Below are 18,093 nucleotides of genomic sequence, written 5' to 3' on the forward strand. Positions count from 1 at the left end.
CCCCCAAGGTAGATAAACCCCTTTTCCAACCGTATCCAGGGCGTTGCTAGGATAAAGTGGCCATGTAAAATCCCATAGCAACCAGTAAAAGGCTATAGTCTGGCCTGAGGGTATAGTGTGGCCTGTTATAGTTTGGCCTAGGCTGTTTTACATCCTTAGGTATAGTTTGGCCTAGGCCAAAATATACCCAGGGTTAAATGTAGCCTAGGCCACTTTAACCCTGGGGGGTATAATGTGGCCTGGAGGGGTATAGTTTGGCCTAGGCTATTTTACACCCCGGGGTATAGTTTGGCCTAGGCCATTTTATGCCTGGGTATAGTTTGGCCTAGGCCAGTTTATACCCCGGGGTATACTCTGGCCTAGGCCAAATTATACCCGGGGTTAATCTGGGACGGGGTTACTTTGGCCTGTTACACCGGGTTGATGGTCGCACAGTGAGACATACCGTAAGCTGTTTCTTACATAAATATAAAGACAACTTAGTACCAGGCCATATTTAGAGGGGGCAGGCAGGGCATTTACCCCAAGTGCAGCCAACGGGGGCTGTCGGACCACCTGATACGGCGGACTGAGTTATCTCCTATGTGTCCTATGTGTATTTTGCCACCACCCCAGAGTGGGTTTTCGCCGTTCTCTGAGCCAGCAGTCAAGCTGATACCACTTTACTACAATTTAATGCTAACAAGCTCACCTGGATGGCTTTCGGCATGCAGAAGCAAGGAAAAACATACAACCTCACGTATGCAATCCAGAAAAAAAGATTTTCCAGGTTCTTAAAATTCCAAAATGTATTCAGTTACATCTTTAAAATGTAAGTGCATGGATCCATAGTGTGATCAATAGAGTGCAATAAAATGCAATTTAATTATGTAAAAATCATACAATGTGATTTTCTGTTTTTTATTTTTAGAATTCTGTCTCTCACAGGTGAAGTGTACCTACATAAAAAATTACAGACCTCTCCATTCTTTATAGGTGGAACACATGCAAAATCGACAGTGTATTAAATACTTGTTTTCCCCACTGTGTGAAGAAACAATATGGGGAGAGGGGAGGAGGGATGTGTGAGGGTGTAAGGAGGTTGCTTTCCCTGCTCCTTACCTGGAACCACTTAGTCAGACAGCTGGGTTGTTGGGGGGAAGACTTTCTGCCCTGGACAGAAGGTACCATGTGACTGCTGGGGGCAGAGAGGAAGAGAGAGGGGTGTGGTTAGAAAAGAGCGGGAGAGCAGAGCGTGCGGGACAGAGGGGACAGTGCGCCAGAGAGAGAGCAGGCTGCAGCGCCGCGCTTCCCAAGAGAGAGTGCTCCCCGTGAGGGCACTGAGGCTGAGATACCAGCCGTAGTGAAGGCTGGATGTGAGAGTGTGGACTTGGAAGCCTCCGTAATCAGAGAAGACGTATCCCCTGACAGTGACCTGAGCGCGCAGCCCCGGTGACCTCACTGACAAGCCAGGACCCCTGAGTGTGACAAAGTAAACTGCTCAGTGTGTGTGTAGCATTGCTGCTGCAGAGAGAGACTACCAGCCTAATATACAGAGACTCCAAGCAGAGTGGCTGAGTTACTTTCTGCTTCCAGCTTCACTGGGAGAAAAGACTGCAAAGACTTAACCCCGGAGTCTCCAGTTCCCAGGAGACAGAGGAGAGACTTCAGGAACTTCAAGCGCTGCTGGTGACTGTACCCACGTTGGAATAAGGACCCTCCAGTCAGGACTGCCCTGGACTGATAAGTTACAAGAACATTCGTTAACCATTTCGATTCAGCTTAACTGTTTATTGTTTGCTTTATCTCTATTAACCCCCTGTTTACTCCCTGCGAGGAGAATCTTACTACTGTTAATAAATTCCCCTGAACAGTTGGTCTGTCTGTTCTGTTGTGACATAATCAACCCTGCACTCTATTACAAGGAGACAATATGAGAAGAGGGGGGTATTTGAGAAGACAGTATAGAGAGCAGGAAGATGTGTGAGGAGACAGTAAGGTGGTGGGGGTAATGTGTTAGGAAACAGTATGGAAAGCATGAGGGGAATATTAGGAGACAGTATGGGAAGCGGGGTGGAGCATGTGAAAACAGTATGAGGAAGTGTGGGGGGGGGGAATGTGTGAGGGCACAGTTTAAAAATCAGAAGGATGTTTCAGGAGACAGTATGGAGAGTAGGGGGTGTGTGAAAAGACAGTATTGAGGGGAATAGTGTGATGAGACAGTATGGAGGGAAAAGAGTGTGAAGGGCACAGTATAGAGACTGGTTTGTGTGTGAGGCAGCAAAAAGAGGGGGCAGCATGGTGGGACAGTGAGAGGGGACAGCATAGAGTGAACAGTATGCCAAGGAGGAGGAGTTTGACTCGAGGGCACAGTATAGAGACCAGACATTATAAGGGTGAACACAGACTGAGGAGACAGTGTGGAGGGCATGTACCATAAGAGGGACAGTGTGGCAGTCATATTTTGTGTAGGAGGTACAGTAATGGGCAATTATTCAAGGGCATAGCGTAGGGCACATATTATTTTGTTGCATTATAATCATGCTGTTATTTTTAAAGCACTGTGTTGGAATATGCTACAGAAGACCGGGGAAGATGAAAGTCTGCAAAGATGACCCGGGAATGAGAAATGTTGTTATGGCATCTGAACAAGATGGAGAAGAAAGAGAAAGTCTCCAATCAGAAAAGATGTCATCAATATGGGACCTCAATGTAAATGCTTCTTTGTAACATTGACTAATTCTTATCTGTACTGTGGTTCTTGTATGGTTCATAGTCTGATGATGGCTGGGAATAACAACTCACAGCATCTCGTTACATTGTTAAGGACATACTGGGATAAGTATGTTCATGCAACACAATTATATATGGGGCTGACCTGACATTTCCACTGTTCGCTGCACTAAACTTGGTGCTGTATTCCTGTACTGACTGTAGTTCTGGTGTATTACTGTACTGATTGTGGTTCTGGTGTTGTACTACTGTACTGATGGTGGTTCTAGTAATATCAAACTAGAAAAATTGAATAACTCAATAAGGTTATAGTAATCCAAAAACTAGTACTCGCAAAAACCTTATATCCATCCGGATAATAGATCAAATTAATTTTTATTTATCATTTATTAAAAACCTTTAACCACACAGCAAAACAATACATACAACCGTGCTCACTGCAGCTGTCCCTCACACTGAAAACACTAATTTTCCCTGCCTACACAGCGGTGGTTGGCACCCTAGTTTATTACGAGAAAGGCGCCCCCGCTCCTCGATGGCTGATCCTATTGCTCCTACACAATTTTCTGAGAAAAGTGATCCAGCTATACCCCACAGGAAAGCTGAAAAAAGGACAGTAATTGCCTGACAGAGCATTAAAAAGACAGTGTGAGGTAGAGTGATGCCGTTACCTAAAGTGCAAACATATAGTGCATAAAACAAACAAACAATCTGACTATGACTGTTCCCTGTTCTGTCACAGCCTACCTAACTGTGGGGGTTGGCACCCTACTGTACAGCGGAATTGGCGCCCCCACTCAACGAAGGCTCACCCTCACGGTGACCCTATCACTACAAACCCCGGCTAATTAGATGTATAGCCTAGTAGAGGTCACTATTAGAGGTAGGCCCAAATTATAATTCAATGTGATATGTACAAAAATGCCACATACCCAGCACATGATATACTAATCATTAGGCTATTAAATGTATACCCAAATGGAAACAAACAGAATGACATTCATTAGTAAAGGTAGGCTGGGTTTAGGGTTGAAATGCAGTACCGATACAAAGCCGCACACCCAAGGCATAATATGGAACAGTGCCAGTCATAGTCATAAGATACTCATCATAGACGATGTTCTTGAGGACCCATGCCTCACGCCTCAACGCGTTTCACCAATCTGGATCATCAGGAGGCCTGGATAACTGATGCTGCATGGTAGGCACCCATATCCCTAATATATATACAGTGGTGTTCAAAAGTCCTGCATAGGCATAGGATAAATTGATTTTTCCAGTTTTAAACATTTTCTGTCGAATATCTTCGATGCTAATATGACATATTATATATGGTTTTGTTCAGAATACAATTTTGCATTCTCTCCCTGTAATATTTTTAGCTTTTGAAGCAGTTTTGACTGAAATTATTGCAACAATATGGGAATTGAAAGCACAACTAAATATTGTACAGCTTCAGATCCAAAATTAGCCAATCACAGATGAGGTTCTTGTGACCAATCAAAACCTGGATATGGCAGCCAATCACATTGCATTACATTGCATCATATCTGCTGCTTTGTTGTTTGTTTTATCTGTTGGTCTAGCTAGTGAATCATACTGTAGAGTTTTATGATGGGAGCCTTCAGATTTTTGTCAGCGGAGGATCGTGTGCGAGTTGTGGTGCTACATGAAGAGAGTTATACTGGCCCCCAGATCGCAAGGAAGGTCGGCTATAATCAGAGTACTGTCGTAAGAATTTTGCAGAAACATAAGCAGCTTGGAATTACCCAGGACAGGCCCAGATCTGGTCGGCCCAGAAAGTCAACTAAAAGGGAGGATGGGGCTGTATGGCAGCCAATGGTGTTTGAAGGCTTCATTTTGTGGAGGGTATGGTTAATGCAAAAAATACATAGACATCCTTAATAAGACAATGCTTCCTTCTGCTCAACACCTGATTTCAGGGGATTATATCTTCCAGGATGATAATGCTCCTTGTCACAGAGCTAAGACAGTAACGGAATGGAAAAAAAAGAACAAGGTGGCTACTATTGACTGGCCAGCTCAGTCCCCGGACCTCAATACAATTGAAAATGTGTGGCACAAGGTATCATTAGAGATATCTAGAAAACAGCCAAGGACCAAGAGTGGGTTGATTGAGGCTCTGATACAGGCCTGGAACCACATCATCACTCGTGAACATCTGCAGAAGCTTGTTCACTCAATGCCACAGAGATGCAAGCTGGTGCTGAAGAGCAAAGGCTGGCCAATAAAGTATTAGAAGCTAAAGATGCACTCAAAAGGCCCTTTTCAGGACTCTGAATTAAATAAAAAATAATAAATCTTAAAAAGTAAAATTTAAGTCTGTGTGAACTTGCATTGGAAGTTAATGAAGTTAGAAACCATTCTACACACTGTACTGGTGTAGGTAATAATAATAATAATAATAATAATTTTATTTATATAGCGCCAACATATTCCGCAGCGCTTTACAACTTATAGAGGGGACTTATACAGACAATAGACATTACAGCATAACAGAAATCACAGTTCAAAACAGATACCAGTAGGAATGAGGGCCCTGCTCGCAAGCTTACAATCTATGGTTATGCTGTAAAAAAATTTATCAGAAATGCTCATACCATAACAATTTATACACTTGGGACATTCAAAAATGAGTATGGCAAACAATGAGGGATTACAAAAACATATATGTTCCACCAGTTTCACTGTAGAGATGCAGAAGTATGAAACATATAGTTTTCTTCACGCCTATGCAGGACTTTTGAACACCATTGTAGATCACCATTGTGAGCCCTGTGCCAATCCGGACACGGCGCCCTGGCCACTAGAGATAGAATATAAACCTCATCGAATGAGAGACCACTATACATGCAAAGCCGCCCATCATGGCGTGGTCAATGCAACCCTCATCTGTATTATGTGCAACGACTCACCGGGCTCCCACTGCCAATAGATAGAAAGACCCATACTCTTTGTTCTACCGGAAATAGATCCGGCGTCCGTCACACACATGGTTCGCTGGACCGTGCATAGAGGACATTGCGCAAGTCCGGAGGTACTTTTGCGGCCATTTTCTTGAAGTCTGGATGGCCCGGATTATTGCGCAAGTCCGGAAATGCTTTTGCGGCCATTTTCGTGGAGTCTAGATAACCCAGATTATTGCGCAAGTCCGGAAGTGCTTTTACCACCATTTTCTTGAAGTATGAATGGCCCGAGGGTTACATAATACGTAAGTCCGGAGATAGTAAGAATGCCATCATACCACGGAACAATTTTGATAGTCTATTTAGCACTTGCGCATACATATCTCTATGGCCATTTTACCTGCAATATACAGACATCCCTAAGCGCCTTAGAACACAGGCACTGGCGTTATACGGTACGTAATCCGGGCCATCCAGACTTCAAGAAAATGGCCGCAAAAGTACCTCCGGACTTGCGCAATGTCCTCTACGCACGGTCCAGCGTACCATGTGTGTGACGGACGCCGGATCTATTTCCGGTAGAACAAAGAGTTTGGGTCTTTCTATCTATTGGCAGTGGGAGCCCGGTGAGTCATTGCACATAATACAGATGAGGGTTGCATTGACCACGCCATGATGGGCGGCTTTGCATGTATAGTGGTCTCTCATTCGATGAGGTTTATATTCTACCTCTAGTGGCCAGGGCGCCGTGTCCGGATTGGCACAGGGCTCACAATGGTGATCTATATATGTTAGGGATATGGGTGCCTACCATGCAGCATCGGTTATCCAGGCCTCCTGATGATCCAGATTGGTGAAACGCGTTGAGGCGTGAGGCATGGGTCCTCAAGAACATCGTCTATGATGAGTATCTTATGACTATGACTGGCACTGTTCCATATTATGCCTTGGGTGTGCGGCTTTGTATCGGTACTGCATTTAACCCTAAACCCAGCCTACCTTTACTAATGAATGTCATTCTGTTTGTTTCCATTTGGGTATACATTTAATAGCCTAATGATTAGTATATCATGTGCTGGGTATGTGGCATTTTTGTACATATCACATTGAATTATAATTTGAGCCTACCTCTAATAGTGACCTCTACTAGGCTATACATCTAATTAGCCGGGGTTTGTAGTGATAGGGTCACCGTGAAGGTGAGCCTTCGTTGAGTGGGGGCGCCAATTCCGCTGTACAGTAGGGTGCCAACCCCCACAGTTAGGTAGGCTGTGACAGAACAGGGAACAGTCATAGTCAGATTGTTTGTTTGTTTTATGCACTATATGTTTGCACTTTAGGTAACGGCATCACTCTACCTCACACTGTCTTTTTAATGCTCTGTCAGGCAATTACTGTCCTTTTTTCAGCTTTCCTGTGGGGTATAGCTGGATCACTTTTCTCAGAAAATTGTGTAGGAGCAATAGGATCAGCCATCGAGGAGCAGGGGCGCCTTTCTCGTAATAAACTAGGGTGCCAACCTCCGCTGTGTAGGCAGGGAAAATTCGTGTTTTCAGTGTGAGGGACAGCTGCAGTGAGCACGGTTGTATGTATTGTTTTGCTGTGTGGTTAAAGGTTTTTAATAAATGATAAATAAAAATTAATTTTATCTATTATTATCCGGTTGGATATAAGGTTTTTGCGAGTACTAGTTTTTGGTTCTAGTAATATATCCCTGTTCTGATTCTGGTTCTGGTATTGTATTTCTGTACTGATGGAGGTTCTGGTGAAATATTCATGTCCTGATGGGGTTGCTATGCAGTATTCCTGTACTACCAATGGTTCTAGTGAAGTAATTATGTACTGCTAGTGGTTCTGGTGATGTATTCATGTGCTGTTATTGATTATAATCCTGTACACATGTAGCAATCCATACCTTATCAGATAACTTGATACAGGGCTATGTTAATAAAGTATTGTGCCATCTGACAAGTTAAGGGTTACTACATTTGTGTTTAAGTTAGCAGCATTAAAAGGGTTGTCCAGGTTTGAGATGAAAGTCTGCAGTCACTCCATGTGACTGCAGACTTCTGAATCCTTAAAGGGCGCATTGCACACATCAGAATTCTCTGGTGCCGATGATGAGAGCAGATATCATGCAACCACAAGATCACGTACCTACTAAACGTGCATTGCTGTGCTCAATTCACTTGTATTGAGTGAGGTCTAGTCAGAATGTTGCCGGAACTAAGCAAATTTCATACGTTCATAACCACCTGCTCTCACCGCCGGCACCGGAGAATCCTGACAGAATGCAGGGCGTGGGATGTGAGTCTGCAGTCACATAGAGTAACTGCAGACTTTCATCACAAATCTCTGACTTAGTGGCACCTCATATAGAGAGTAATAACCAGGACAAGGAGAGTGACCTCACCACCAGTGCCAGATTATGCCGTAATATGAAGATACACAGCAGTGCAGTGTCTGCTAACCAGGACCACTACACATGGCTGCCTGCACCTCACCTGTAGACCCCGGGGTGTAGATGGGCTTGTCAGTCTGTATGAAGATGTATCCAGTGTGGAATGACAGCAGCACAATTTTGTTGAGACTACACTTGTCTGACCTCACCGTCACCGAGACAAACTGCTTGTTCTTTGGCTCCTTCTGAAAGTGTGTAGCCGAAATCTAGGAAGATAATAACATAGGAGCACATTATACAGCAAAACGGATGAAGAAGACATTTCTGTAAATCTGCAAAACATATGCAAAATTCTGTAGTACTATACTAAATTATGTTATTACCTAAGAAACAGTATTATAGTAGTTATATTCCTGTGCATAGGAGCAGTATTATAGTAGTTATATTCTTGTACATAGGGGGCAGTATTATAGTAGTTATATTCTTGTACATAGGGGCAGTATTATAGTAGTTATATTCTTGTACATAGGGGGCAGTATTATAGTAGTTATATTCTTGTACATAGGAGCAGTATTATAGTAGTTATATTCTTGTACATAGCAGCAGTATTACAGTAGTTATATAATTGTACATAGGGGGCAGTATTATAGTAGTTATATTCTTGTACATAGGAGCAGTATTATAGTAGTTATATTCTTGTACATAGGAGCAGTATTATAGTAGTTATATTCTTGTACATAGGGGCAGTATTATAGTAGTTATATTCTTGTACATAGGGGCAGTATTATAGTAGTTATATTCTTGTACACAGGAGCAGTATTATAGTAGTTATATTCTTGTACATAGTAGCAGTATTATAGTAGTTATATTCTTGTACATAGGAGCAGTATTATAGTAGTTATATTCTTGTACATAGCAGCAGTATTACAGTAGTTATATAATTGTACATAGGGGGCAGTATTATAGTAGTTATATTCTTGTACATAGGAGCAGTATTATAGTAGTTATATTCTTGTACATAGGAGCAGTATTATAGTAGTTATATTCTTGTACATAGGGGCAGTATTATAGTAGTTATATTCTTGTACATAGGAGCAGTATTATAGTAGTTATATTCTTGTACATAGGAGCAGTATTATAGTAGTTATATTCTTGCACATAGGAGCAGTATTATAGTAGTTGTATTCTTGTACATAGGGGCAGTATTATAGTAGTTATATTCTTGTACATAGGAGCAGTATTATAGTAGTTATATTCTTGTACATAGGAGCAGTATTATAGTAGTTATATTCTTGTACATAGGGGCAGTATTACAGTAGTTATATTCTTGCACATAGGAGCAGTATTATAGTAGTTGTATTCTTGTACATGGGGAGCAGTATTATAGTACCGGTAGTTATATTCTTGTACATAGGAGCAGTATTATAGTAGTTATATTCTTGTATATAGGGGGCAGTATTACAGTAGTTATATTCTTGTACATAGGGGCGGTTTTATAGTAGTTATATTCTTGTACATAGGAGCAGTATTATAGTAGTTATATTCTTGTACATGGGGGGCAGTATTATAGTAGGTATATTCTTGTACATAGGGAGCAGTGTTATAGTAGTTATATTCTTGTACATAGGGGCAGTATTATAGTAGTTATATTCTTGTACATAGGGAGCAGTGTTATAGTAGTTATATTCTTGTACATAGGGGCAGTATTATAGTAGTTATATTCTTGCACATAGGGGCAGTACTATAGTAGTTATATTCTTGTACATAGGGGGCAATAGTATAGTAGTTATATTCTTGTATATTGGAGCAGTATTATAGTAGTTATATTCTTGTACATAGGGGCAGTACTATAGTAGTTATATTCTTGTACATAGGAGCAGTATTATAGTAGTTATATTCTTGCACATAGGGGCAGTACTATAGTAGTTATATTCTTGTACATAGGAGCAGTATTATAGTAGTTATATTCTTGTGCATAGGGGGCAGTATTATAGTAGTTATATTCTTGCACATAGGGGCAGTATTATAGTAGTTATATTCTTGTACATAGGAGCAGTATTATAGTAGTTATATTCTTGTGCATAGGGGGCAGTATTATAGTAGTTATATTCTTGTACATAGGAGCAGTATTATAGTAGTTATATTCTTGCACATAGGGGCAGTACTATAGTAGTTATATTCTTGTACATAGGAGCAGTATTATAGTAGTTATATTCTTGTATATTGGAGCAGTATTATAGTAGTTATATTCTTGTACATAGGGGCGCGACCAATCAGTGACATTGCCGCGAGATTTTATATCCCGCCTCGCTCATTGCTCGCGCCCAATCAGCGACATTGCCACGGGATTTAAATCCCGCTTCGCTGATTGGTCACACCCAGCCAGCGCGACCAATCAGCGACATTGGCGCAGGAGTTAAATCACGCTTCGTTGATCGCTCGCGCCCAGCCGGCGCGACCAATCGGTGCCAATGGCGCGAGATTTAAATCCCGATTCACTGATTGGTCGCGCCCAGCCGGCGCGACGAATCAGCGACATTGGCGTGGGATCTAATGTTAAAAATAATTTAAAAAAATAAAAAATCATTATATATTCACCTTCCGGATCCTGCCCAGGCCTTTCCTGCTCCTCGCGATGCTCCGGTGACCGGTCCATGCATTGCGAGACCGCAATACACTCTTGGGACTGGAGCGCACGAGGAGCATCGGTAAACGCGTCGCCTGCATCTGGGGGCCAAAGGAAGGTGAGTATATAACCATTTTTTATTTTAATTCTTTTTTTTTAACAGTGATATGATGCCCACATTGCTATATACTGCGTGAGCTGTGCTATATACTACATGGCCTGTGTTATACACTATGTGGGCTGCGTTATACACTATGTGGGCTGCGTTATACACTACGTCGGCTGCTTTATACACTACGTGGGCTGTTATATACTACGCGAGCGGTGTTATATGCTACGTGGGCTGTTATACACTCCGTGGGCTGCGCTATATACTACGTGGCTGTGCTATACACTCCGTGGGCTGTGCTATATACTACTTGACTGTGCAATATACTATGTGGCTGTGTTATATACTACGTAGCTGTGCAATATACTACGTAGCTGTGAAATATACTACGTGGCTGTGTTATACACTAAGTGGGCTGTTATATACTACGTGGCTGTGCTATATACTACGTGGCCGGCCGTGAACAATCAGCGACAGGCGCAGTCCCGCCGCGAATTGGAGCGGGATTTGAACCACGCTTCGCTAATTGGTCGTGGCCGGCCGAATCCTGTGTATTCAATGTATTATTCTAAAACCTTCATAAATAAACTACATACATATTCTAGAATACCCGATGTGTTAGAATTGGGCTACCATCTAGTACAGTATATAATTGTCTAAGGGTCTGTTTGTCTGTAACCGAAATCCCGTGTCGCTGATTGGTTGCGCCTGGCCTCGACCAATCAGCGTTCATAAAGAAACTACATACATATACTAGAACGAGAATAACATGAAGGACAGTCTGTGAGGGAGAGAATAACATGAAGGACAGTCTGTGAGGAAGAGAATAACATGGAGAACAGTCTGTGAGGGAGAGAATAACATGGAGGACAGTGTGAGCGAGAGAATAACATGGAGGACAGTCTGTGAGGGAGAGAATAACATGGAGGACAGTGTGAGGGAGAGAATAACATGGAGGACAGTCTGTAAGGGAGAGAATAACATGGAGGACAGTATGTGAGGGAGAGAATAACATGGAGGACAGTCTGTGAGGGAGAGAATAACATGGAGGACAGTGTGTGAGGGCGAGAATAACATGGAGAACAGTCTGTGAGGGCGAGAATAACATGGAGGACAGTGTGAGCGAGAGAATAACTATGCTATATACTACGTGGACTGTTATATGCTACGTGGGCTGTGTTATATACTACGTGGCTGTGCTATATACTATGTGGGCTGTTATATGCTACGTGGCTGTGCTATATGCTACGTGGCTGTGCTATATACTACATGGCTGTGCTATATGTTATGTGGGCTGTGTTATATGCTACGTGGCTGTGTTATATACTATGTGGCTGTGCTATATGCTACGTGGCTGTGCTATGCTACGTGGCTGTGATATATACTACATGGCTGTGTTATATACTTCGTGGACTGTACTATATACTACGTGGATTGTGCTATATACTACGTGGACTGTGATATATACTATGTGGCTGTGTTATACTACGTGGACTGTACTATATACTACGTCAACTGTACTATATACTATGTGGATTGTGCTATATACTACATGGACTGTACTATATACTACATGGGCTGTGTTATATGTTTCGTGGGCTGTGAAATATACTACGTGGACTGTACTATATACTACGTTGATTGTGCTATATGCTACGTGGACTGTGCTATATACTACGTGGGCTGTTATATGGTACGTGGGCTGTTATATGCTACGTGGCTGTGCTATATGCTACGTAGGCTGTTATATGCTATGTGGGCTGTTATATGCTACGTGGGCTGTGTTATATACTATGTGGCTGTGCTATATACTACGTGGCTGTGCTATATACTAGGCGGGCTGTTATAAGCTATGTGGCTGTGCTATATGCTATGTGGTTGTGTTATATGCTACATGGCTGAGCTATATACTACATGGCTGTGCTATATACTACGTGGCTGTGCTATATGCTATGTGGGCTGTGTTATATGCTACATGGCTGTGCTATATACTACTTGGCTGTGCTATATACTACATGGCTGTGCTATATGCTACGTGGGTTGTGTTATGTGCTACGTGGCTGTACTATATACTATGTGGCTGTGCTATATACTACATGGCTGTGTTATATGCTACGTGGGCTGTTATATGCTATGTGGCTGTGCTATATACTACGTGGGCTGTTATATGGTATGTGGCAGTGTTATATACTATGTGGCTGTGCTATATGCTATGTGGGCTGTGTTATATGCTATGTGGCTGTGCTATATGCTACATGGGCTGTGCTATATGCTACGTGGGCTGTTATATGCTACATTTACATTTACTGAACAAATTCTGTCATACATATTCTAGAATACCCGATGCGTTAGAATCGGGCCACCATCTAGTCTACTATATAATCGTCTAATTCTGTCTGTTTGTCTGTAACGGAAATCCCGCATCAGTGATTGGTCTCGCCAGCTGCCCCCGACCAACAGGCGCAGTCCGGCCGCTAATTGGTACGGGATTTGAACCACACTTCGCTGATAGGTCGTGCCTGGCCGGCCATGACCAATCAGTGATATTGGCGCGGGATTTAAACACCACTTCACTGAAAATGTATATATTTTACCTGGAAAATCCTGTGTATTCATTGCATTATTCTTAAATCTTCATAAATAAACTACATACATATTCTAGAATACCCGATGCAATAGAATCAAGCCACCATCTAGTAGGAGTTATATTCTTGTACATGGGGCAGTATTATAGTAGTTATATTCTTGTACATAGGGTTCAGTATTATAGTAGTTATATTTTTGTACATAGGGGGCAGTATTATAGTAGTTATATTCTTGTACATAGGGGCAGTATTATAGTAGTTATATTCTTGTACACAGGGGGCAGTATTATAGTAGTTATATTCTTGTACATGGGGCAGTATTATAGTAGGTATATTCTTGTACATAGGGGCAGTATTATAGTAGTTATATTTTTGTACATAGGGGCAGTATTATAGTAGTTATATTCTTGTACATAGGAGCAGTATTATAGTAGCTATATTCTTGTACATAGGGGCAGTATTATAGTAGTTATATTCTTGTACATGGGGCAGTATTATAGTAGTTATATTCTTGTACATAGGAGCAGTGTTATAGTAGTTATATTCTTGTACATGGGAGCAGTATTATAGTAGTTATATTCTTGTACATAGGGTTCAGTATTATAGTAGTTATATTCTTGTACATAGGGGCAGTATTATAGTAGTTATATTCTTGTACATAGGGTTCAGTATTATAGTAGTTATATTCTTGTACATAGGGGCAGTATTATAGTAGTTATATTCTTGTACATAGGAGCAGTATTATAGTAGATATATTCTTGTACATAGGAGCAGTATTATAGTAGTTATATTCTTGTACATAGGAGCAGTATTATAGTAGTTATATTCTTGTACATAGGGGCAGTATTATAGTAGTTATATTCTTGTACATGGGGCAGTATTATAGTAGTTATATTCTTGTACATGGGGCAGTATTATAGTAGTTATATTCTTGTACATAGGAGCAGTATTATAGTAGTTATATTCTTGTACATAGGGGGCAGTATTATAGTAGTTATATTCTTGTACATAGGGTTCAGTATTATAGTAGTTATATTTTTGTACATAGGGGCAGTATTATAGTAGGTATATTCTTGTACATAGGGGCTGTATTATAGTATTTATATTCTTGCACATGGGGCAGTATTATAGTAGTTATATTCTTGTATACCGGGGACAGTATAAGTATTAGTGTATATATTATAAAACATAGCATGTATTCTCCATGTAACGAAGTGACTGTCCTAGCGTGACACAACCCGACGAGTGGTTGGTCAAAAAATGGCTAAACACACACAAGGGTACACCGGTGACACTTTAACAACGGTGAGCCCTGTCGGTAGGGAACGGGGAATGGACACCTCCTGCACTCACCTGAGGATGAGCCCTGCCCTTACTACGGCCCTATATGGGTTCTTTCACCCCGTCGCCGACCAGGATACCTAGTCCCTCACTTGGCCTGCTCCTATCCCTAAGTAGGGAACTGGCACGTGAGAGCACTGGTCTCACCTCTGCACTAATACAACACAAGGTAAGGTAGACAAACACCAGGGGAAAAAGAAACACAAAACAAATCTTAGCTTTGTCTACTGCAATGCACCGCACAGCAGAGTAAGGCACCAAATGGCAGAATTCAACAGAAGCACCACTGAACCCAGCAGGCTCTTTCTCCAACTTGGTTGATTTCCAGAAGGACCTGTATAACCAACAGTCAGCTGATGCATGAGGTGACCTTATGAAGGATGGTGGGAATGGTCACCACCAACATCAGCTGACCCAGCAGCAATGCAATGCAATAACACCAGCGGCCACCGGGGGGGGGGGGGAAACTGCATTAACCCCAAATGACCAGAAAGGAAAAAAGGTTTAAACCAGATCTGTCACAGATCCAAACCTGAATCGTGACACTCCAGTTTCAGACAATGAAGACATAATCTATGACTATAATGTACAGATGTACAGGTGACGGCGCCGCAGTCGTCTTATATTCTCACCTTTATATTCACTTTCTCTAGGAAGCCATTAGCGCTGTTTAAAGAAACCTTGGTCTTGGCTATTTCTAGTGTTTTCTGAGGAAAGTCTTGTATGGTGATTTCAGCCTCAAAAGGACTTTTCTGTAACTGAGCATCTAACACAATGGTCTCCTCCACCTCCACGCGCAGGAAGCTGGGCATGATGAGGGCACATCTGTTGGCAGAGACCATCATTCTAAGTTTTATTGGACTTTTTATTTTCACACATATCAATATAATATGATCATCTCTCTCCGAGGAGTTCAGTTTTTCCCCATTTATACATTCACTAGTTATTTTTTTTACCTCTTCTACTATATATCCATATTATTACATAAACTTAACGGTATTATTAATGAAATTTCACAATATTTTGACGATTGTGGCATCACTGACAAGATAAGCGGGTTATCAAGGTCCCTCGAATAGATCTGTTTTCCTACCGTTTTGAGTCCACACATATTTATACTCCCCTTAGGGTTCAGTCCTGGGTCCATCCGTGGGGTCAGAAGAGTGAAGTCTCATTAACAGGTCTATGTATATATCAGATTAATTTTTTACCTATTTAAAAGCAATAAGTAAAAAATTTCAGAAAATGTCATGTTCTGTGAAGAGCGGTGTATGGGAGTATTTTGTAGGTGCGGTATGGTGATATTACATGGACTCAGGCGGTATTATTTACTGTAATTGTGGGATTAGTTAATATTATTTTTTTATGAAGTTGTTGGATGGTCCCGGGACTGGGGTCTCAATAAATTATAACAAATATATGCAGAAAATGTTAAAATCTCCAATATTTCCCTACCACTGGACGTGACCATGATAGAATTTTACCATAAAAATTACATACAGTAGATACTACAACTCCCAACATGACCCGACGACTCGAATTCTGTTACTCACGGTGGTTGGGCGTAGGTTGCAGTCAGGCAGGTGAGGAGCGCGAGGTGCAGGACTGCTCTCCCCATCATCCTGGCCGGACTCTGTGCCGCTCTTCATTCAGGAAGGTTTATGGAGGATTAGACTCATTAATCAGTAACTGGGAGAAAAGCCAAAAATCAGAGAAAAGTACAAAATTGTGCAACACTAACCAAACACACTGCTGGGTACGGACACCGGAGTAGCGGGAAAGTGTGAGCCCCTCCTGATTACTGGCACCATTCAGTAATCCAGGAAAAAAGCTGAAAGAGAAAGGCTAAATGAAATCCCGAAATCTATTAATTACCCTCCAAAAATAAAAAAAGTCACCAAATCCAAAATGTCACAAGATGTTACAAAGTCCAAAAGCAAACAATACAAACTCCAAGAAAAAAAACATCTTAAAATCTTTGTAAGTCACAAAATAATGGTGTTTGTGAGACTGAGCCGAACATGGCCAGAGAGTGACCCCCAATTAATAATAGTGCCAGACAGATATGAGCTCAATATAAGAGTACCAGTGTCAGTTACCCCATATATAATAGTATCAGACAGATACTTAATGACCCCAAATAATAGAGAGTTACCCCCAAGTAATAGTACTCCTAAACCTCTGAGGGCTCGTCATTTGATCACATGTTTAATATATTACAATGCTGACGCTTCACAGGAGCACCAAGATGGCAGCCACAAGGCCTTCAGCAAGTCTATGGGTTGGTGGGGGCACAACAGCACCAGAATGGACTCGCCACCTGTTGAATAGCTGGTACTGGTGGAATGGCTGTTACTACAAGTGATCACATTGGGTGATACTGCGCCCTGCTGTTAAAACAGAGGAGACACCATGGGGAGAGATTTATATAGAGCACAGACAAACTCCATGTATTGATCAGCCATAATTTCCCCATACAGTAGCAGGTAAAAGGCATAGTTACACATTTCCTTTGTATTTTAGGCAAGAAAATATATATTTCAATCTTTTACATTTTAAAACTTACAAAAAGGGAATTGGCCCTATGCAAAAGTTTGGGCTCCCTGCATGGTTAGTGTCTAGCACACCTCCTTTCGAAAGTATCACAGCTTGTAAATGATTTTTGTAGCCAGACAGGTCTTTCAGTTCTTGTTTGAGATTCATGGGTCGTCTTGCATCTTCTGCTATTTTGAGGTCTAGCCACAGATATTCAATGATGTTCAGATCAGGGGACTGTGAGGGCCATTGTAAAACCTTCAGCTTGCACCTTGTGAGGTCATCTATTGTGGATTTTGATGTGTATGTAGGATCATTATCCATTTGTAAAAGCCATCTTCTTTTCATCTTCAGTTTTTTTTACAGATGGTGTTATGTTTGCGTCAAGAATTTGTTGAAATTTCATCGAATCAATTCTTCCGTCTACTCGTGAAATGTTCCCTGTGCCATTGACTGCAACACAGTCCCAAAGCATGATTGATAGTACACCCCCATGTTCAATGGTTGGTGAGATGTTCTTTTCCTGAAATTCTGTGCCCTTTATTCCCCACACATGCTTTTGAGCTTTGTGGTCAGAGTTCTATTTTATAAACATAAAGAACAAAAACCGAACTGATGTCCATATAATAATTGATTTTATTAAAGAAAAAAATATTAATAACAGGAAATAACACTACATAGATTGGTAGGGGGCGAGAAAGAAACCAAAAAAGGTATGGCACAAAAGGGATACAGCAGCATGTAATACACAGTCTAAAATATAGCAGTACTATGTGAATAAATAAATAAATAAATAAATAAATAAATAAATACATATGTATCACATAGTAAAAGACTGGAAAATATTAATGTAAGTT

The 18,093-nt window shown here is 41.4% G+C and overlaps 1 protein-coding gene across 1 annotated transcript in view; it reads right to left on the reverse strand.

The window, feature by feature from the left end:
• Positions 1-16,378, reverse strand: part of LOC143774323 (complement C3-like) — an 88,372-nt gene extending 71,994 nt beyond the window's left edge. Inside the window, exons 1-3 of the mRNA XM_077261787.1 lie at positions 16,255-16,378; positions 15,334-15,526; positions 8,144-8,306 (exon numbers count right to left, since the gene is read on the reverse strand). Coding sequence (XP_077117902.1) covers positions 8,144-8,306; positions 15,334-15,526; positions 16,255-16,322 — 424 coding nt within the window. The 5' untranslated portion in view covers positions 16,323-16,378. The remainder of the gene's footprint in view (positions 1-8,143; positions 8,307-15,333; positions 15,527-16,254) is intronic.
• Between the last annotated feature and the right edge of the window lie 1,715 nt (positions 16,379-18,093).

This window comes from Ranitomeya variabilis, chromosome 5, assembly GCF_051348905.1.
Source record: "Ranitomeya variabilis isolate aRanVar5 chromosome 5, aRanVar5.hap1, whole genome shotgun sequence".
Classification (NCBI taxonomy): Eukaryota; Metazoa; Chordata; class Amphibia; order Anura; family Dendrobatidae; genus Ranitomeya; species Ranitomeya variabilis.